Consider the following 22,184-nt stretch of genomic DNA (forward strand, 5'->3'; position numbering starts at 1 on the left):
AGATTTAAAAAATAATCAAACCCTTCTTTAAAATTAACCTTAAGGAGAGAGAAGCAAGAAAATGTTCCCTTCTGGGTGAAGCGTGCCATGTATCCTGCAATACGTAGGATGAGCCCTGTATTGCTTACTGATTGATTTTTTTTTTTTTAAACAGGTGGTGTTGTGCCTTAGTGTTGGAGGACATAGCGGATGCTATGAGTGACCAAAGCAGTTTCATGTCCCTGATTTGTGGTGCAGCATATAAATATATTGCATTCAGAACCTCACTTTGGCACTCCGGCTACAGATTCTATAAGTCCTCTGGATGGCTCATTAAACACACTTGCAGTGTTGCTTTAAAGTTATAGGGTTGCAATTAATACATTTTATTGCTTTAAAAAGAAAAGTCTTTTGTGATTTTAAAAAGGGCTTCTCTAGAGCTTTGTATTATATTTATCATGAGTGTTGAGGATGTTTCCTGAAATTAATTTTTATATATAGGGGCTGTCAAGCGATTAAAAAAATTAATCATGATTAATCACACTGTTAAACAATAATAGAATATAATTTATTTTAAATATTTTTGGATGTTTTCTACATTTTCAAATATATTGATTTCAAATTGAATGCAGAAAACAAAATGTACAGTGCTCACTTTATATTTATTTTTATTACAAATATTTTCACTGTAAAAAAAAAAATAGTAGTAGTATTTTTCAATTCACCCTAATACAAGTACTGCAGTGCAATCTCTTTATCATGAAAGTTGAATTTACAAATGTAGAATTATGTACAAAAAATAACTGCATTCAAAAATAAAAAAATGTACAACTTTAGAGCCTACAAGTCCACTCAGTCCTACTTCTTGTTCAGCCAGTCACTCAGACAAGCAAGTTTGTTCACATTTGCAGGAGATAATGCTGCCCGCTTCTTGTTTACAATGTCACTTGAAAGTGAGAACAGACGTTCACATGGCACAGTTGTAGCCGGGATCGTAAGATATTTGCATGCCAGATGTGCTTAAGATTCATATGTCCCTTCATGCTTCAACCACCGTTTCAGAGGACATGCGTCCATGCTGATGACGGGCTCTGCTCGATAACGATCCAAAGCAGTATGGACCGATGCATGTTCCTTTTCATCATCTGAGTCAGATGTCGCCAACAGAACATTGATTTTCTTTTTTGGTGGTTCAGGTTCTGTAGTTTCCGCATGAGAGTACTGCTCTTTTAAGACTTCTAAAAGCATGCTCCATCCCTCTTAGATTTTGGAAGGCACTTCAGATTCTTAAACCTTGGGTCGAGTGCTGTAGCTATCTTTAGAAACCTCACATTGGTACCTTCTTTGCGTTTTGTCAGCTCTGCAGTGAAAGTGTTCTTAAAATGAACGTGTGCTGGGTCACCATCCGAGACTGCAATATCATGAAATATATGGCAATATGTGGGTAAAACACAGAGCAGCAGACATACAATACTCCCCCAAGGAGTTCAGTCAAAAATTTAATTCATGCATTATTTTTTAATGAGCGTCATCAGCATGGAAGTATGTCCTCTGGAATGGTGACTGAACCATGAAGGGGCATACGAATGTTTAGCATATCTGGCATGTAAATACCTTGCAACACCAGCTACAAAAGTGTCATGCGAACGCCTGTTCTCACTTTCAGGTGACATTGTAAATAAAAAGTGGGCAGCATTATCTCCCATATATGTAAACAAACTGGTTTGTCTTAGCGATTGGCTGAACAAGAAGTAGGACTGAGTGGACTTGTAGGCTCTAAAGCTTTACATTGTTTTGTTTTTGAGTGCAGTTATGTAACAAAAAAAATCTACATTTGTAAATTGCACTTTCACAATAAAGAGATTGCACTACAGTACTTGTATGTGGTGAATTGAAAAATACTATTTCTTTTGTTTATCATTTTTACATTGCATATATTTGTAATAAAAATATAAAGTGAATGCTGTACACTTTATATTCTGTTGTAATTGAAATCAATATAGTTGAAAATGTAGAAAAACATCCAAAAATATGTATAATAAATTTCAATTGGTATTTTATTATCGCTTAACAGTGTCATTAAAACTGCAATTAATTGCGATGAATTTTTTTAGTTAATTGTGTGTGTTAACTGTGATTAATCGACAGCCCTATTTTTATATATTAAAAAAATCCTATTGATAAGCGTTAGAAAAAACACCAAGGCTATGGTGTACAATCAGCTGTAGTCTAGAGCTTCTCAACTGGAGAGAAGTGCTTGAAACAAAAAATTAAAACCCAGAAACCTGGTAGTGTTCACTGGAAAAGAAGACTCATGAGGTAGATAAGTGTTGGGATCACCAATAAAGCCTTTGCAGGAGGCTGTACAACACTGACATCAGAGCGGTACACGATTCTGTTACTGAGAGGTTGAACAGGTCGGAAATTGTCGGTCATCTGTAATGTTTTATTCTCACTGAAGTAAAGCTTCTCCAAGAAGTTCACCACCTGCACACCACCAACCAAAAACCGTTGTTATTTTTCTGAGGGAAAGAAAAGGGAATTGTCCTATCTTGAGTCTATAATTCCTCTCACTGTGGTGTTGCTCTGAACCACAAGAGTATATTAAAGCTTAAATGGAACCAGTGCCACTAAAACTTGTCCCCCAAATCACTGATCGATGCTTCCTTCTAGCCCAGGCAGACTCTTTAAACTTCCTCCCAGCTAAACATCCTAGTTCTGTCTAGCACAAGCCACCCTGGAAAGACAGGTCTTTTCTCTGTTCCGCTCCTGCCCCCATCCCTCAGGTCGCTGTGACACAACTTGCGGGGATCAAGATTACATGCCTCACCTCCTCTGGTTCTTCTCTAGAGCCTAACTCCTGGCTACTTGAAGCAGAAATTTAGCCAGCAGCTGCCAGCTGTGAGGCACACCCCCAATTTCTGTCATCCCCCACTGCACTGGCTCACATCTGGCTGGGTGTTGGGTTCTCAGCAAACACCGAGCAACTATCATTAATCTTATGGACTCAGTCTGATGGGGTATCACACTGTGGACATACTGATCATGGTCACTGTTTGCCGACGAACTCACCCAGAGGGGTTGTGCCTTGTCCAAGCCCACTCAATGAGTTCATGGTAGAGCTGAGATGGAAGCGCGACCAGATCATGACCAATTTAAAATATTCTGTTCTATTAAAATAAAATTCTAAATGGGGCTCGAGGAAAAAGGCCAGTCACCCATTACTCAGTTCTCAGAAGCAATTCAGCGACACATTCCAAAACATCTGAAGTTAGGGGATGATTCAGACCCTCATTTAGAGGCACTATGGGGCATTGGATAAAGCATTGAACTAGCATTCATCTGAATTCTGTTCCCACTTCTGTCACTGACTCACTGTGTGGCCTTTGGCAAGTCACTTAATTACAATGTGTTTTAGTTTCCCCACCTTTAAAATGGTGATGTTACTAACATTGCTTTGAGAATTGCTCTGAGATCCTTGTATGCAAAGTGCCATATAAGATCTAGTATATGCCCACCCCCCTTTTTTGGAGCGGGGAAGGATTCTGAGTTTTGTTTTGTTTTTTCACCAAAATGAGTGGTGGGACAGATGGCAAACATGCTGGTCAGTGTGTGATCTGTTGTGGTGACATGGATTTGGAGTCTCTTAAGACTGGACTGCGAAGGTAATGGAGAAGGGGACAATCCTACATTGGACTTTGTGCATATGAGATCATATGTGGGAGGGAAGAAAAGAGGGTGGGGAGGGGAGTGTGAGTGAGACAGACACAAAATGACCTCACTGCTCCTTTCAGTCTGTAACTCTATGCATTACCTGACTTTCACTCAGTATGATTGGCTCCTGAAATATTGTCCAGACGACAGCCTGGTAGCAGTTGGGAGTGGTCAGGGAGCCACTGTACCGATAATAGCGTGTGAGATTCTCTTTAGCTGGAATGAGCGATTCCAGGGGCAAAGACAACATATTTTTTTGAGACCCTAGGAGAACAATGGAGACACGTCAGCTGGAGTGGGCATGGTTACAGGTTCACGGTTTACAGCTCCCTTCAACTCTGGTTGCTACTACCAACTCTGTTGCAGTGCCACCCTCATAGTCCCCCATCACTGGTTGTGGGGGAGGCGGGGGCTCCTGGATGGGCATAGCCAAGGAACCACTGTGCCTGCCCTTCTCAAGAGCCCCTGCAGAGCACAGCTTTACAACATGGACACCTCGTGTGAGCTCTCCACGCCCTGCTTCCTTGCTGAAAATCACTTCAAAGTTTCTTCTGAATTGAGGGCAAGTCTACGCTTAAAATGCTACCTGGGCACAGCTGCCCCTCTATAGCGCTTGAATCAAGATGCTGTAAGCTGACAGAGAGAGCTCTCCCGTCGTCTTAGTTAATCCACCTCCCAAGAGGCGGTAGCCATGTTGGCAGGAGAAGCTCTGTTGCCGACACAGCGCTGTCGACATGGGACGGTAGGTCGTGGATTTTTCATATCCTTGACCGACGAAGCTATACCGGTATAGCTCTGTTGTGTAGACCGGACCTTAGCCTCTGTAACGCCTAGGAACGTATACTGATTATCTTGTTAAATTCAAATTGCTCGATGATAAATCCAAGCTCCTTACCTTTGACAGCAACTTCATTTAATATCGCTATTAGCGATTCATAGTTTTCATTTTTTGCACCGGTCTGAAACAATATTTTGAGTCAGAAAATGTATCCATTTCCTCAGACATTTCCCCCCCCCGTGACGCGTAACTTTTAATTTAATTATTAATGAAACAGAAGAGAAGTGGGAAAGAAAGCTGAACAAAAATCAATTAGCTGAACGTAACAGAAAGTCACTGCGGATAGGTCTAATCCACAGTCAGAGGTGTGACTGTTGCATGTGTAGACATTCCCAAGCTAAGCTATGATCTAGCCAGCTCGAATCGCAATACAGTGAGGCTGCCGTAGCATGGGCTTGGTGCGTGAGTACACACCCAGGGGCCTGGGTGGGCTTGTGAAGCCTGTGCTGCTTGTGGCATCACTGGTATTGTTGTGCACGCTCGCAAAATCAAAGCTAGCTCCGATGTGTCTACGGGTGCTGTGCTGCAGTCTCGTCTCTCTGATTGCAGTGCAGACCTTCGCTAAGCACTAGAGGTGAGGCCAGACTTAAATGATTGATCTGGACCCCTGAAAACATTGGGGGAACTTTGGCTCCTGGCCAGTTCTACAGCCAAACCCTGCAACTTGGTCCAAGCTTTGGTAGGTGCCAGTCTGAGGTGGCCAATTAAAAAAATCCTGGCAACTTACCTTTATAAAGAACCCCAGCACGGCCAGACCTTCTTTATCTTTCACTGCCTGCTCTGTAGTGGAGAAATCCTCTTTCATGTGGACTATATGAAGCTGTAATACAGGGATTAAAGGTCAATTATTACTCCCTTTATAGCCATTTATCGGCAAATCCTGGCCCCTTCCCTGTGCCCTGGGTGTGGAGAAACCACTGCTGTTCTACTGTGGAGGTGGGGCAGGGCCACTCCCTGCCCACAGCTGGCGAGAGGCACTGTGGAAGATATGGGACTGGTGAATTTGCAAAGACATGCACCCAAAGGCAGCTCCACCCCCCTTCTCCCCCATCTGTATAAGACAGCGGTTCTCAAACTGGGGGTCGGGACCCCTCGGGGGTCGTGAGGTTATTACATGGGGGGTCGCGAGCTGTCCGCCTCCACCCCAAACCCCGCTTCGCCTCCAGCATTTATAATAGCATTAAATATAAAAAAGTGTTTTTAATTTATAAGGGTGGGGGGGTCGCACTCAGAGGCTAGCTGTGTGAAAGGGGTCACCAGTACAAAAGTTTGAGAACCGCTGGTATAAGAGGAGCTTGTGGGCTACTGCCGCCCTGAATCTGCAGTGGTTCCACTGTTACTCCATGACCTGAGGTGGAGGGTGATTTCCTCCCACCAACTCACTTGGGACCTTCCTGCATCAAGCCCACCTGGTTTGTCTACGGAGGGTAGGATTTGCCCTCACTGCTATTCAAGGAATTTATAGCTGTCACTGCACAGTCACAACAGAAGTATCTGAATAAGCAAGTGTGAGACTGGGAAATAGATGCTTTATAGCCTGAAATGCTACTGCCGTCTCTGAAGGCTAAATAACCCTGGGTTTTACTGCCTCTCCACATTTGCCTTTGCCATGCAAAACGTCCAGACCCTGATCGTTTTCCCTCTGTGATCTCCGCAGGGCTCAACAAACAATAAATTCTCAGTTATTTAATTCTCCTCCTGGAGTCTTGCAAAAGAATCTGTTGGTTTATTTCATTCAACATTAGGTTAAGAAGTCAGAGTTCTTGGACCCGGCTGCATTAACAGAGAGAGAATCTCACCTACCTCCATAGCGTATCTCTCTCCATCGATGCTGTGTTCCGATCCAGGGCTGTACCCTTTGCTTAGCTTAGTGCCCCAGTGGAAGTGAAACTCAATAGCCTTGTATTTATTTTGAAGACCTCCACCTCCAATCTTTGCTGACCCGCTAAGAGAAACTTTAACTGGTAGAAACAAGTAGTTAAAAAGAAATAAATTGTTTGGCTCTTATTTTAAAAATAGTTGAAACTAGCGAGGGGCATTGGTTGCGAAAGCTCTGGATCCAGAGTTTCCCAGAAGTTCACTGGGTTTTGGATTCAATGCTTTGGCTCAGCCCTTTATATTGAGTGACCTAGATTAATGAACTTCAGATCCAGATCTGACTCTGAACACTCCTGAGTACCGGTTCAAATGTAATTAAAATGGGGAACAGTCCAATCCCTATAGCCAGGGCACAGGACTAGGAGTTCAGATACTGGATGATTTAGTTGGGGATTGGTCCTGCTTTGAGGAGGGGGTTGGACTAGATGACCTCCAGAGGTCCCTTCTAATCCTGATATTCTGTGATACTTGAGTTTCTGATTTGCTACATGACCTTGTGCTAGTCACTTAGGGCCTGATTTGCCAAAGTACTGAGCACCTGTGGCTCCAGTTGAAGTCTATGGCAACTCCAGGTGCCACAACACTTCTACAGCTCAGGCTATTAACCTCTCTGTACCTCAGTTCTCTCATCTATAAAATGGTGATAATGATACTTACTTCTCCTTGTAAAGGGGAGACCTATGGATGAAAAATGCTACATAACGGAAAAGAATTTGTGTGCTGCCATCTATGGATTATAGTTCTATTTATTTTGGTGAAAGCCAGTTAAATGAGCTTTTGTGGAAGCATCTTCATCTGCCTTTTTGTAATCAATCAATTGTTCTCATCAATTTAATTTTTAAATAAATCAATACTAGCTTTTCAACGCAGCGTAAGGTTAATTGACCGTCTCTTCCTTGCTGGGAGCGTCCAAGTGACTGGTTTTTGCCAGGAGAGAAGCAAGAGCCTGTGCTTCTCTCACTTTTAAGACAAACCCTAGGTTTCTTCCTCTGTTATCTAGAAAGGCGACGTTGGACCAGGGATTTTTCCCTTTAAATGTACAGAGCTGCATTCTAGAAGGTGAACTTGGTCTCAAGAGGTTTATTTGCAGGTTTCTGGTTTTGTCGCCTATTGTGTGTGCTGCAGTATTTATTTGCTTTGAGGGTCTTGCAGGGTTTAGAGTTAAAGACACTATTACTCTGTCTCAACTTTAGGACTCACTTTCACTTTACACCAGTCTAACTATAGAGCCATGGTTTTCAACCTGTGGTTTGTGGACCCCTGGAGGTCTGCAGACTATGTCTCAGATTTCCAAAAGGGTCTGCATTTCCACTTGAAATTTTTTAGGGGTCTGCAAATGAAAAAGGGTTAAAACCAATGCTATAGAGTAAAACTAGGTAAGTGAAACCCAGGTAAGAGCAGACTTTGAGTCCGGTATTAACAGGAGAATAAAACGTGTCTCCGGGAAGAATAAAAATATTTTCTAGTGATAATTTCCCTTAACCGCCCTCTGCTTGAGAGATTTGTGATGCATTTGAAAACAGCAGTCTTTGTGCTCTCTGGGAGATGGAATTAGGACCTCCTGAGAGGAAGGCTGGTCTGGTAGATAAGGCCCTGGATTGGGACTCGGGAGACATGAGTTCAATATCCAGCTCCCAAAGACTGGCTGTACTGTATGTCCTTAGGTGAGTCATTTCATAGCTGTGTTCCTCACTTCCCTGTCTGTAAATGGATTAGTAACATTTCTTTTGTCTGTTTAGACTGTCAGGTCTTGTTGGCAGTGACTCTCTTTTACTATGTGTACGAAAGACATCTAGCGCAATGAGGTTCCAATCTCAGAGCAGTTAGGTGCTATTGAAATCTAAAAATAATAATAGCATCCAATCTTATTCTCATTGCACTTTCTCCCCCCCGCTGCAAACCCCGTTTTGCATGTCTTGGGGACTTAAAGTTCTAAGCTGTTTCTACGATAGTTTATTTTTTATACGAAGACATTTCTCGGAGCGTCAGCCACGCTTTGAAGATTCCACAATTTTATATTGTACCAAAAAGGCTATTAACTTTGTCCACATTAGTGGAAAATCAGAAGAAGTTTGTAAGAAAAAACAATCTGCCTAACTACTGAATTTCAAAACAAAAATCTCATTGCCCAATCCATCTGTAAAGTGCTTTTTTTAAATTTCAGCTCTCCCCCAGGGGAGCACTTTGCTATGGGGCCATTCGGATTCGGGGCTGGCTGTCAAGCAGCTGGTTCTCTTGACAACAGCCCAAGTTTTTTCAACTCTCCTTATGCTTTGGGGTGTCTCTGACAAAAATGGATGCACACAAATATAAATAGTTTTTTCATGCCTGTCCTGTACCTCTTCATACATTATTGTCAGAGTAGGAGGAGGTCAATCTTTTTGCATTGATTTTATCCTACCTGTTGTGGGTTTTGTGCAGCAAAAAAAGTCACTGAGAAGGTCACTGGGGTCAGTTAGACCCCTCAGTGTTAGTCAGTGGGGAAATGAAAGTATGGTATATCCAAGGTCTTGGGGGGCGGTCTTGGACTGCAAACGGGTACAAAAATTTGAGTAAAACATGATGGGCAAGGCATAGCCTCTTCTTTCTTGAAGTATTCTCAAGCTGTGATGAGCACAACCTGTTAGCATTTGTCTACATACCTGTTGTGGTTTTAGCATAGTGAAAACAGTCACTTAAAAGGCATTGGGGGACCCCAAATTAATTATGCAGGTATTCCAGCATCAGATTGTCTTTATTTTGAGGCAGCGATTATTATATGATTATATGAATCCTACATAATTGTTTTTATCATCACAGTTTCAGTGGTGTTCTCCCCTCAGCCCCCTCCCCCCCCCCCGCAAAAAAAAAATACCGAAATGGTCTGTTGGTGTGTGAGACCCCAGAAAACATTTGCCTCATGTATCATCACAATTGTAGAGCAAATTGCATTTCTTTGAAGATAGTTCCATCAAACTGATTTTCTGGGAAGCCTGCACTTGCTAGGAAAAGTTTCCAGGGAAGCCACGATTGTCGGATACATTTTCTGGCAAGCCCACACTTGACAGATGCTGTTGCTGGGGCATCTAAGTGTGCTGGGTACTGATCCAGAGCCAGAGAAATGGGGAAGATATTACTTCTGGTCCAGAGAACGAGTCAGAAAAATACATCAGAAATGTGTGAAGTATAAATACTTTGCATGTTCAGAACCTGGGTCACCAATTTTTGCTCCATTTTTTCCAAGTATTAGGCCATTTAGTTGCTAGTTTGCTGTATCTGTATTTGCTTTTATATTATTACTATTGCTATCTATTTTCATTGTTCATACATGGGCTCGGTTAGACCCTGACACTATTGTGTAGCTTTCTTTAAAATGTGTTTGATCCTGTGGTCAGTTAGACCCCAACACAAGTACTGTGTAGTACGCATCTGAATCTAGGAAAGTTTTAACTTGTGCATGGTTGTATAGTTCACTGGTTACAGTAAAACCAGCTTCAAATGCATCCCAATTCCCATGTTCCCCCCCCCCACCACCACCATTTTGACATAATACAGAAATAGTTGGGTGATTTTTGGTCCAATATGAGGGTTAAATCAGCACTAAGTTTTTTAAAAAAAAAAGTTTTTTTAGACTTAGTAACCTGACACAACACAGCACTGCCACAGAGTATCCCCAGTAATATTTCTTCCCAATAGACAGACAGCCTGGAAGAACATTAAACCTGAATCCGTAAATAGCTAATTAATCAGCTCTTGCCAATTAACTTCAGTGTGTGAAGAAAATAATCTCAACACTGAAAATGTTTCAGACAGCAATTAAGGAGCTAATAAAACAGAGCAAATAAGTAAACCCCATTCATTGCCATAGCTTACCCGTATGCCCGTTATTTACTATGGTCCAATGAGAGGACTGATTGGTATTATAGCCTTCAAAAGTAAATGGTTTCAGGTCCCCTTTGTACTCTACTTTGTTGGTGACAATATTGATAGGTGACTGTTCATCTTTTCCACACACCACATTTACTGTATTCCAGAGACGGGGTTCTGTTTAAGAGGAAGGAAAAATGGCTTTCATTGAAGGACAAAAACAGGGAGTCCGGTGGCACCTTAAAGACTAACAAATTTATTTGGGCATAAGCTTTCGTGGGTAAAAACCCCACTTCTTCAGATGCCTGGAGTGAAAATTACAGATGCAGACGTTATATGAAGAGAAGGGAAGTTACCTCACAAGTGGAGAACCACACTGGTTCTCCACTTGTGAGGTAACTTCCCTTCTCTTCATACAAGTTCTCCACTTGTGAGGTTACTCCCTTCTCTTCATATAATGCCTGCATCTGTACTTTTCACTCCATGCATCTGAAGAAGTGGGGTTTTTACCCACAAAAGCCTAGGCCCAAATAAATTTGTTAGTCTTTTTAAGGTGCCACCGGATTCCCTATTGTTTTTGTGGATACAACTAACACGGCTACCCCCTGAGAATTGAAGGACAAAGTGACTTCATCCTGATAAGGCCAAACTACCGCTTGGTTGATCTACATTTGCTTCTGAGGTTGGGAAAATTCTTTCAGTGGCAGAGTTTAACAGGGAGATTCCTTGACATGTTTACAAAATACTTAAAAATGCAAAACAGTGAAATGTGCCCAACAATGACTGATTGGTGCAACTGGAAAACGTAAGCAGATGAAGTGTGTAGCAATGCCCGATTAAATGGGAAGCATGCCTGTGTCAGACTTAGCTAATTGATCATAAACAGTAAAAATTTGTAACCTGTAGCTTAGAATGTATTTAAAAAGGAGGGATGGGACAGGTTTAAATTGCAGATCCATGTTCCAGTGTTTGCTGAAGGCAGCACTGGGAGCCAGGAATGCCTGAGTTTTATTCCCAGTATGTTACATCTCAGCCTAGGTGAGACTAGATGCTCTGACTAGCATAGAAGCAAAGGAGCGAATGTGGTACAGCTGGCTGTTGTATCACTGGGCTGAAGTAAAACAAAGGGTACAAGTCCAGTTAAAATATGAAGACTTTTCTTAATGTAGGCCTCAAGTATTTTTAAGGAATTGCATGCCTGCCTGGTGCCTGTGGGTTATCTTTCGGGTATGTTGTAAATTCCTTTTACATTGACAGGAAAACCAGGAGGAGTCCAGTGACACCTTAAAGACTAACAGATTTATTTGGGCATAAGCTTTTGTGGATAAAAACCCCACTTCTTCAGATGCACTTTAGATCCACTTCTTATATTGGCAGGGTTTTCTTCAGCCAAAACCAAATTGGTAGCCAGAACAAACATTGGACTCATTAACATATCTCTGTCCCCTTCTCTTAAATATCCTAATAATCATTTAACTTAATTGGACTGGGTTTTCCTCTTTCCGATGACATACAATCAATCGGATTTACTACATTGACATCAATGTTCTTGCACCTGTTTACCGTAGTGATGAATTTGGCCCGAGAATGGAGGCACAAGATACAATCTCTGAGCAGGACCGGCTCTAGGCACCAGCAAAGCAAGCACGTGGCAGGGGCAGCATTCTGGCCACCCTTTTTTTTTTTTTTTTTTTTTTGCTTGGGCAGTTGCGCTCTCGGAGCTTGGGGAGGCAAAAAACCTGGAGCCGGCCCTGTCTCAGAGTATAATGGAGTGGCATGTGATAGCTGAAGCTGTTGTGGGAAGATTTGTATCACTGCTGCAAATAGCCCCTTTGTAAAACAGCACAGCACTAAAATGATTTCAGAAACAAACTGCTTAGAATTACCTGCACAGCTGGGGTGAGTCCATTTTTGTGATAGGTAGCACCATTCTTTCTCACCTGCAACAGAGGAAATTAACATTTCAGACAAACTTTACAAAATTGCATTAAAATGAGAAGCTGTATGAGTCGTTGATTAACTTCAGAATGACCACATAGCGATATTGGCTCTGGTACGGTGACCTAGGGAGAGAGCGAGCTGACCACACAGCTTTGACTCCCACTCCTTATTTCCAGCTGCTAAATTGCTTTAAAAGAAAGCTAAAAGTCCACAGGTACTTTCCTACTGTATAGTTGACAAAAGTATGTTATGTGATCATGCATGGGAGAAGAGGTGGTCCCTGGAGGAGAGGAGGTGTCCACAAGACAATCTCTCTATTAAAATGTGTCCTGCTCTCCAAAATATGTGAGAACCCCTGGCTGATGACACACACAAATGTTGTGATTGTACAAAAAGCTCATTAGCGAATATTCCCCAGCCATTGTGTAAATCAGGTTGAAAGCTATGGCAAGCCTAGTCTTTATTAAAAGATGCAAAACCAGAATATGGGAATTGTTTTACTGGATCAGACATGCGTCCAGTACTGACAATGGCCAATACTAGATGCTTCAGAGGAAGATGTAAGAACCCTGCTGCAGTGAGAGGTTGGATAATTTCCCCCCTTCATTAGATCTGATCCTGGTCTCTGATACAGATGGCTTCAACCCTGAAACGTGATTTAATATCCCTTTCAAAACCTGTGTTAGGATTAACAATTATAACTCTGGATATTCTTGTGTCAATGTCCAATCCCTTTTTGAATCTTGCTAAATTCTTGGCTTCAATGATTTTATGTGGCAAGGAGTTCCACAGTCTGAATATGTATTGTGAGGAAAATGTATTTCTTTTTATCAGTTTTGAATTTGCCACCCATTCATTTCATGTAATGTCCCCTTGTTCTTGTGTACAAGAAACCTCATCTCATCTCAACCTAACAGGGATGGAATCTTTAAAAAAAAAGTTAGACCTTTAAAGATGATATGGTGGAATAAGGAATTTTCTTAAGAAATAAAGATCTCTCCTCATTCCAGCTCAGCTGAATTTGATCTCACTCAGTATGCCCAAGAGTTTCCCTCTGGAGCATCTTATTCTTGCTGTCTCAGGCCTGGTCTGTGCCAGAAAGTTAGGTCAACGTAAGCTGTTTTGTGTTGACCTGGTTGTTGTCTACAATTAAATTTGTCTCCACACCTGTGGAATTCCTGAGCCAGATAAGGAGGAGAAAGAAGAGCACTTGGGATGACATTCAATGAGATCCTGCAAGCTAGTGCTGCATGACGCTACGCAAAGGGCCTGGAGGGTGAACGTCGCAGGCAGCCTGGAGAAGGAAAGAACGGACAGGAAAAAGGCCCAGGAATTCCAGCAGGAATCATAGAATCATAGAATATCAGGGTTGGAAGGGACCCCAGAAGGTCATCTAGTCCAACCCCCTGCTCGAAGCAGGACCAATTCCCAGTTAAATCATCCCAGCCAGGGCTTTGTCAAGCCTGACCTTAAAAACCTCTAAGGAAGGAGATTCTACCACCTCCCTAGGTAACGCATTCCAGTGTTTCACCACCCTCTTAGTGAAAAAGTTTTTCCTAATATCCAATCTAAACCTCCCCCATTGCAACTTGAGACCATTACTCCTCGTTCTGTCATCTGCTACCATTGAGAACAGTCTAGAGCCATCCTCTTTGGAACCCCCTTTCAGGTAGTTGAAAGCAGCTATCAAATCCCCCCTCATTCTTCTCTTCTGCAGACTAAACAATCCCAGCTCCCTCAGCCTCTCTTCATAAGTCATGTGCTCTAGACCCCTAATCATTTTTGTTGCCCTTCGCTGGACTCTCTCCAATTTATCCACATCCTTCTTGTAGTGTGGGGCCCAAAACTGGACACAGTACTCCAGATGAGGCCTCACCAGTGTCAAATAGAGGGGAACGATCACATCCCTCGATCTGCTCGCTATGCCCCTACTTATACATCCCAAAATGCCATTGGCCTTCTTGGCAACAAGGGCACACTGTTGACTCATATCCAGCTTCTCGTCCACTGTCACCCCTAGGTCCTTTTCCGCAGAACTGCTGCCTAGCCATTCGGTCCCTAGTCTGTAGCGGTGCATTGGATTCTTCCATCCTAAGTGCAGGACCCTGCACTTATCCTTATTGAACCTCATCAGATTTCTTTTGGCCCAATCCTCCAATTTGTCTAGGTCCTTCTGTATCCTATCCCTCCCCTCCAGCGTATCTACCACTCCTCCCAGTTTAGTATCATCTGCAAATTTGCTGAGAGTGCAATCCACACCATCCTCCAGATCATTTATGAAGATATTGAACAAAACCGGCCCCAGGACCAACCCCTGGGGCACTCCACTTGACACTGGCTGCCAACTAGACATGGAGCCATTTATCACTACCCGTTGAGCCCGACAATCTAGCCAGCTTTCTACCCACCTTATAGTGCATTCATCTAGCCCATACTTCCTTAACTTGCTGACAAGAATACTGTGGGAGACCGTGTCAAAAGCTTTGCTAAAGTCAAGAAACAATACATCCACTGCTTTCCCTTCATCCACAGAACCAGTAATCTCATCATAAAAGGCGATTAGATTAGTCAGGCATGACCTTCCCTTGGTGAATCCATGCTGACTGTTCCTGATCACTTTCCTCTCATGTAAGTGCTTCAGGATTGATTCTTTGAGGACCTGCTCCATGATTTTTCCAGGGACTGAGGTGAGGCTGACTGGCCTGTAGTTCCCAGGATCCTCCTTCTTCCCTTTTTTAAAGATTGGCACTACATTAGCCTTTTTCCAGTCATCCGGGACTTCCCCCGTTCGCCACGAGTGCCACGAGGAAAAGCAGAGGAAGATGCACAAGGATATAATGGAGCTTCTCCGCCAGCAAATGCGCATGTTGCAAACTCTTGTGAACCTCGGGCTCGTCTCCCTTTGCAGTCCCTGCAGAACTCCAGTGTAGCACCTCCTTTCACCACTCCCCACCCAACATTCCATGTGACACTGGGCAGCATCTCTGCCCCAGCAGACATTGACAACCACAGCTTCACATACACTGTCCTCCAAGAAATCGCCATGTTCCCTGCTGATTTGGTTTTTCTTATGGCAGGGTTGGCAGTTTCCCAGGAAAATCTAGTTTAGGACAGAGTGCTGGTAAATACCGGTTTAAACCGGGAAACAGGGAAAAATAATTGCATCAGTGTCTAAAAAGCATAGAATGAATCTTTTCAAACTTGGATTTGCCCATTCTAAACTGAGCAATAGACTTGGTCTATCCACTACATCAAAGTTGGTCTTCTGCTACACAGTGTGGCATGGCTAAACAGACCAGCACTCGTATCCTGAAACTCTGTATGCTTCTGATTGCTTAATGCTTCAAGCATACAACTCTGCATTATTGTCTTTTATATAATCAAATGTTTTTGACTTTTGTTTCAATAATATTGAAAACTGAAATATGAATCATGACGTATAACTTCCTTGAGAAAATACCAAACCAAAATATATACATTCTGATGTTCAATATTATAATTATATACATTAGTAGTACCCTCACTGCAGCTTTACTTTTTATTTGTACAACCCTAAATTAATCTATGAATCTGATCTGTGCCTTATGTAACATGAACATAATAACATAAGAATGGCCATACTGGGTCAGACCAAAGGTCCGTCCAGCCCAGCATCCTGTCTACCAACAGTGGCCAATGCCAGGTACCCCAGAGGGAGTGAACCTAACAGGTAATGATCTAGTGATTTCTCTCCTGGCATCCATCTCCACCCTCTGACAAACAGAGGCTAGGGACACCATTCCTTACCCATTCTGGCTAATAGCCATGAATTTATCTAGTTCTCTTTTAAACCCAGTTATAGTCCTAGCCTTCATAACCTCCTCAGGCAAGGAGTTCCACAAGTTGACTGTGCGCTGAGTGAAGAACTTCCTTTTATTTGTTTTAAACCTGCTACCCATTAATTTCATTTGGTGGCTCCTAGTTCTTATATTATGGGAACAAGTAAATAACTTTTCCTTATTCACTTTCTCCACACCACTCATGATTTTATAGACCTCTATCATATCCCCCCTTAGTCTCCTCTTTTCCAAGCTGAAAAGTCCTAGCCTCTTTAATCTCTCCTCATATGGGACCCATTCCAAACCCCTAATCATTTTAGTTGCCCTTTTCTGAACCTTTTCTAATGCCAGTATATCTTTTTTGAGATGGGGAGACCACATCTGTACGCAGTAGTCAAGATGTGGGCGTACCATGGATTTATATAAGGGCAATAAGATATTCTCTGTCTTATTCTCTATCCCTTTTTTAATGATTCCTAACATCCCGTTTGCTTTTTTGACTGCCGCTGCACACTGCGTGGACGTCTTTGGAGAACTATCCATGATGACTCCAAGATCTTTCTCCTGATTAGTTGTAGCTAAATTAGCCCCCATCATATTGTATGTATAGTTGGGGTTATTTTTTCCAATGTGCATTACTTTAAATGTATCCACATTAAATTTCATTTGCCATTTTGTTGCCCAATCACTTAGTTTTGTGAGATCTTTTTGAAGTTCTTCACAGTCTGCTTTGGTCTTAACTATCTTGAGCAGTTTAGTATCATCTGCAAACTTTGCCACCTCAACTGTTTACCCCTTTCTCCAGATCATTTATGACTAAGTTGAATAGGATTGGTCCTAGGACTGACCTTGGAGAACATCACTAGTTACCCCTCTCCATTCTGAAAATTTACCATTTATTCCTACCCTTTTAACCAGTTCTCAATCCATGAAAGGATCTTCCCTCTTATCCCATGAAAGCTTAATTTACATAAGAGCCTTTGTTGAGGGACCTTGTCAAAGGCTTTCTGGAAATCTAAGTATCTAATTTTATTCTTCACGGTCAGTGTAAGGTGCTGGCTTGTCCCCAGCCCATGGGGGACCCACTGCCACACCCACTCCTGCTTCCGGGCCAAATGCAAGAATCTTCCTTGTTCTTTTAACTGACCACTGCCTCCTAGGGCTCTCTCCCTGGAGGCACATTTCCCCCAGGCAGTTCCCTCTGCCGTGCCTCTTGGACTTCGGCAGCCCACCTTGGGAATTCCCCACAGCTCCAGCTCGTCCTTCCTTATTGACAGCCTGGTTCTTCATTGCCACAGCTGCTGCTCTGCCCTCTTCAGTTGCCAAACTGGGAACACCTGTTCGAGCACAAAGAGCTGGACCTGTTCTTTTAAAAGGCATCAGTCACCCAGTGACAGAGAGCTATAATGCATGCCTTCCAGACCATTAAGAAGTGGGTGCCTAAAGAAAAATGTTCTCAAAATGAAAAGGAGTACTTGTGGCACCTTAGAGACTAACCAATTTATTTGAGCATAAGCTTTCGTGAGCTACAGCTCACTTCATCGGATGCATACTGTGGAAAGTGTAGAAGATCTTTTTATACACACAAAGCATGAAAAAATACCTCCCCCCACCCCACTCTCCTGCTGGTAATAACTTATCTAAAGTGACCACTCTCCTTACAATGTGTACGATAATCAAGGTGGGCCATTTCCAGCACAAATCCAGGGTTTAACAAGAACGTCTGGGGGGGGGGGGGTAGGAAAAAACAAGGGGAAATAGGTTACCTTGCATAATGACTTAGCCACTCCCAGTCTCTATTCAAGCCTAAGTTAACTGTATCCAATTTGCAAATGAATTCCAATTCAACAGTTTCTCGCTGGAGTCTGGATTTGAAGTTTTTTTGTTGTAACATAGCAACTTTCATGTCTGTAATCGCGTGACCAGAGAGATTGAAGTGTTCTCCGACTGGTTTATGAATGTTATAATTCTTGACATCTGAGTTGTGTCCATTTATTCTTTTACGTAGAGACTGTCCAGTTTGACCAATGTACATGGCAGAGGGGCATTGTTGGCACATGATGGCATATATCACATTGGTGGATGTGCAGGTGAACGAATCTCTGATAGTGTGGCTGATATGATCAGGGCCTGTGATGGTGTCCCCTGAATAGATATGTGGGCACAGTTGGCAACGGGCTTTGTTGCAAGGATAGGTTCCTGGGTTAGTGGTTCTGTTGTGTGGTATGTGGTTGCTGGTGAGTATTTGCTTCAGGTTGGGGGGCTGTCTGTGGGCAAGGACTGGCCTGTCTCCCAAGATTTGTGAGAGTGTTGGGTCATCCTTCAGGATAGGTTGTAGATCCTTAATAATGCGTTGGAGGGGTTTTAGTTGGGGGCTGAAGGTGACGGCTAGTGGCGTTCTGTTATTTTCTTTGTTAGGCCTGTCCTGTAGTAGGTGACTTCTGGGAACTCTTCTGGCTCTGTCAATCTGTTTCTTCACTTCCGCAGGTGGGTATTGTAGTTGTAAGAATGCTTGATAGAGATCTTGTAGGTGTTTGTCTCTGTCTGAGGGGTTGGAGCAAATGCGGTTGTATCGCAGAGCTTGGCTGTAGACGATGGATCGTGTGGTGTGGTCAGGGTGAAAGCTGGAGGCATGTAGGTAGGAATAGCGGTCAGTAGGTTTCCGGTATAGGGTGGTGTTTGTGACCATGGTTTATTAGCACCGTAGTGTCCAGGAAGTGGATCTCTTGTATGGACTGGACCAGGCTGAGGTTGATGATGGGATGGAAATTGTTGAAATCATGGTGGAATTCCTCAAGGGCTTCTTTTCCATGGGTCCAGATGATGAAGATGTCATCAATATAGTGCAAGTAGAGTAGGGGCGTTAGGGGACAAGAGCTGAGGAAGCGTTGTTCTAAGTCAGCCATAAAAATGTTGGCATACTGTGGGGCCATGCGGGTACCCATAGCAGTGCCGCTGATCTGAAGGTATACATTGTCCCCAAATGTAAAATAGTTATGGGTGAGGACAAAGTCACAAAGTTCAGCCACCAGGTTAGCCGTGACATTATCGGGGATAGTGTTCTTGACGGCTTGTAGTCCATCTTTGTGTGGAATGTTGGTGTAGAGGGCTTCTATCTCCATAGTGGCCAGGATGGTGTTATCAGGAAGATCACCGATGGATTGTAGTTTCCTCAGGAAGTCAGTGGTGTCTCGAAGGTAGCTGGGAGTGCTGGTAGCATAGGGCCTGAGGAGGGAGTCTACCTAGCCAGACAATCCTGCTGTCAGGGTGCCAATGCCTGAGATGATGGGGCGCCCAGGATTTCCAGGTTTATGGATCTTGAGATGAAGTGAGCTGTAGCTCACGAAAGCTCATGCTCAAATAAATTGGTTAGTCTCTAAGGTGCCACAAGTCCTCCTTTTCTTTTTGCGAGTAGTAGATAGAATATCCCAGGTCGGGGTTCCAGGGGTGTGTCTGTGCGGATTTGATCTTATGCTTTTTCAGGGAGTTTCTTGAGCAAATGCTGTAGTTTCTTTTGGTAACTCTCAGTGGGATCAGAGGGTAATGGCTTGTAGAAAGTGGTGTTGGAGAGCTGCCGAGCAGCCTCTTGTTCATATTCCGACCTATTCATGATGACAACAGCACTCCTTTGTTAGCCTTTTTCATTATGATGTCAGAGTTGTTTCTGAGGCTGTGGATGGCATTGTGTTCCGCACGGCTGGGGTTATGGGGCAAGTGATGCTGCTTTTCCACAATTTCAGCCCGTGCACGTCGGCGGAAGCACTCTATGTAGAAGTCCAGTCTGCTGTTTCGACCTTCAGGAGGAGTCCACCTAGAATCCTTCTTTTTGTAGTGTTGGTAGGGAGGTCTCTGTGGATTAGTATGTTGTTCAGAGGTATGTTGGAAATATTCCTTGAGTCGGAGACGTCGAAAATAGGATTCTAGGTCACCACAGAATTGTATCATGTTCGTGGGGGTGGAGGGGCAGAAGGAGAGGCCCCAAGATAGGACAGCTGCTTCTGCTGGGCTGAGAGTATAGTTGGATAGGTTAACAATATTGCTGGGTGGGTTGAGGGAACCATTGCTGTGGCCCCTTGTGGCATGTAGTAGTTTAGAAAGTTTAGTGTCCTTTTTCTTTTGTAGAGAAGCAAAGTGTGTGTTGTAAATGGCTTGTCTAGTTTTAGTAAAGTCCAGCCACAAGGAAGTTTGTGTGGAAGGTTGGTTTTTTGAGAGTATCCATTTTTGAGAGCTCATTCTTAATCTTAATCTTAAACCTACTGACCACTATTCCCACCTACATGCCTCCAGCTTTCACCCTGACCACACCACACGATCCATCGTCTACAGCCAAGCTCTGCGATACAACCGCATTTGCTCCAACCCCTCAGACAGAGACAAACACCTACAAGATCTCTGTCAAGCATTCTTACAACTACAATACCCACCTGCGGAAGTGAAGAAACAGATTGATAGAGCCAGAAGAGTTCCCAGAAGTCACCTACTACAGGACAGGCCTAACAAAGAAAATAACAGAACGCCACTAGCCGTCACCTTCAGCCCCCAACTAAAACCCCTCCAACGCATTATTAAGGATCTACAACCTATCCTGAAGGATGACCCAACACTCTCACAAATCTTGGGAGACAGGCCAGTCCTTGCCTACAGACAGCCCCCCAACCTGAACCAAATACTCACCAGCAACCACATACCACACAACAGAACCACTAACCCAGGAACCTATCCTTGCAACAAAGCCTGTTGCCAACTTTGCCCACATATCTATTCAGGAGACACCATCACAGGCCCTAATCATATCAGCCACACTGTCAGAGGCTCGTTCACCTGCACATCCACCAATGTGATATATGCCATCATGTGCCAACAATGCCCCTCTGCCATGTACATTGGTCAAACTGGACAGTCTCTACGTAAAAGAATAAATGGACACAACTCAGATGTCAAGAATTATAACATTCATAAACCAGTCGGAGAACACTTCAATCTCTCTGGTCACGCGATTACAGACATGAAAGTTGCTATGTTACAACAAAAAAACTTCAAATCCAGACTCCAGCGAGAAACTGTTGAATTGGAATTCATTTGCAAATTGGATACAATTAACTTAGGCTTGTATAGAGACTGGGAGTGGCTAAGTCATTATGTAAGGTAACCTATTTCCCCTTGTTTTTTCCTACCCCCCCGTCCTCAGACGTTCTTGTTAAACCCTGGATTTGTGCTGGAAATGGCCCACCTTGATTATCGTACACATTGTAAGGAGAGTGGTCACTTTAGATAAGCTATTACCAGCAGGAGAGTGGGTTTGTGTGGGGGGGGCGTGGGGGGTGAGAAAACCTGGATTTGTGCTGGAAATGGCCCACCTTGATTATCATACACATTATAAGGAGAGTGATCACTTTAGATAAGCTATTACCAGCAGGAGAGTGGGGTGGGAGGAGGTATTTTTTCATGCTTTGTGTGTATAAAAAGATCTTCTACACTTTCCACAGGATGCATCCGATGAAGTGAGCTGTAGCTCACAAAAGCTTATGCTCAAATAAATTGGTTAGTCTCTAAGGTGCCACAAGTACTCCTTTTCTTTTTGCGAATACAGACTAACACGGCTGTTACTCTGAAACCTGTTCTCAAAATGGTGGAGCTTTACATATAGTTATATAATAGGTCTATCTAGCTAATCATTATATATATATATATATATCTCCACATACACACCCATATACTTATCTCATATGACTTATAAATATTGTAAGCCTTTAACTCACTGCCAGGTGAAGAAAGAGAACCAAATTATCTTGTCACTTTAGCATGAAGGGAAGTTTCTAAATTATAACTCTAAATATTTCCCTTTCTGTTTTCCAGCCGTAACCTATGATCTTGTCCTATCAATAAAATCCCTTTTGTAATAAGCTATTGCGGTGAGGTTGATTGTCTTATCAAAGAAGCAAGTTGACGTTAAGTAGATATGCAGGGCTAAGGTGAATCTTGCTTATCTTCCTTTATTTAAGGTAGTACTAGATAAAGTTTGGGAGCCCTATTCAATACGATTACGACTAATAAAAAAAAAAGGAATAGAATTCTTTTGTAACATTCACCTAGTTTTGCTGTTGTTTTATGTACATGTTGGTAACTTATATAGAAATGTGAGTGAAAAATCTAATAAGGGGCCTCTGGGC

The 22,184-nt window shown here is 43.0% G+C and overlaps 2 protein-coding genes across 4 annotated transcripts in view; one reads left to right on the top strand and one right to left on the bottom strand.

The window, feature by feature from the left end:
- ZNHIT3 (zinc finger HIT-type containing 3) overlaps nucleotides 1-22,184 on the top strand; it is a 92,214-nt gene that overhangs the window by 23,594 nt on the left and 46,436 nt on the right. The gene's annotated exons all lie outside the window — the stretch shown is intronic.
- Nucleotides 1-22,184, bottom strand: part of CA4 (carbonic anhydrase 4) — a 45,150-nt gene that overhangs the window by 5,586 nt on the left and 17,380 nt on the right. The window contains exons 2-8 of one of the 3 annotated variants that reach the window (XM_074975007.1): nucleotides 12,142-12,195; nucleotides 10,262-10,432; nucleotides 6,335-6,492; nucleotides 5,259-5,351; nucleotides 4,589-4,652; nucleotides 3,794-3,957; nucleotides 2,133-2,466 (exon numbers count right to left, since the gene is read on the bottom strand). In XM_074975007.1, the coding sequence (XP_074831108.1) occupies nucleotides 2,275-2,466; nucleotides 3,794-3,957; nucleotides 4,589-4,652; nucleotides 5,259-5,351; nucleotides 6,335-6,492; nucleotides 10,262-10,432; nucleotides 12,142-12,195 (896 nt within the window). In that variant the 3' untranslated portion in view covers nucleotides 2,133-2,274. Of the gene's footprint in view, nucleotides 1-2,132; nucleotides 2,467-3,793; nucleotides 3,958-4,588; nucleotides 4,653-5,258; nucleotides 5,352-6,334; nucleotides 6,493-10,261; nucleotides 10,433-12,141; nucleotides 12,196-22,184 lie in introns of those variants that run through there. The other 2 variants (XM_074975008.1, XM_074975009.1) reach the window with 2 other exon arrangements.

The sequence above is a fragment of the Natator depressus genome, chromosome 17 (assembly GCF_965152275.1).
Source record: "Natator depressus isolate rNatDep1 chromosome 17, rNatDep2.hap1, whole genome shotgun sequence".
NCBI lineage: Eukaryota > Metazoa > Chordata > Testudines > Cheloniidae > Natator > Natator depressus.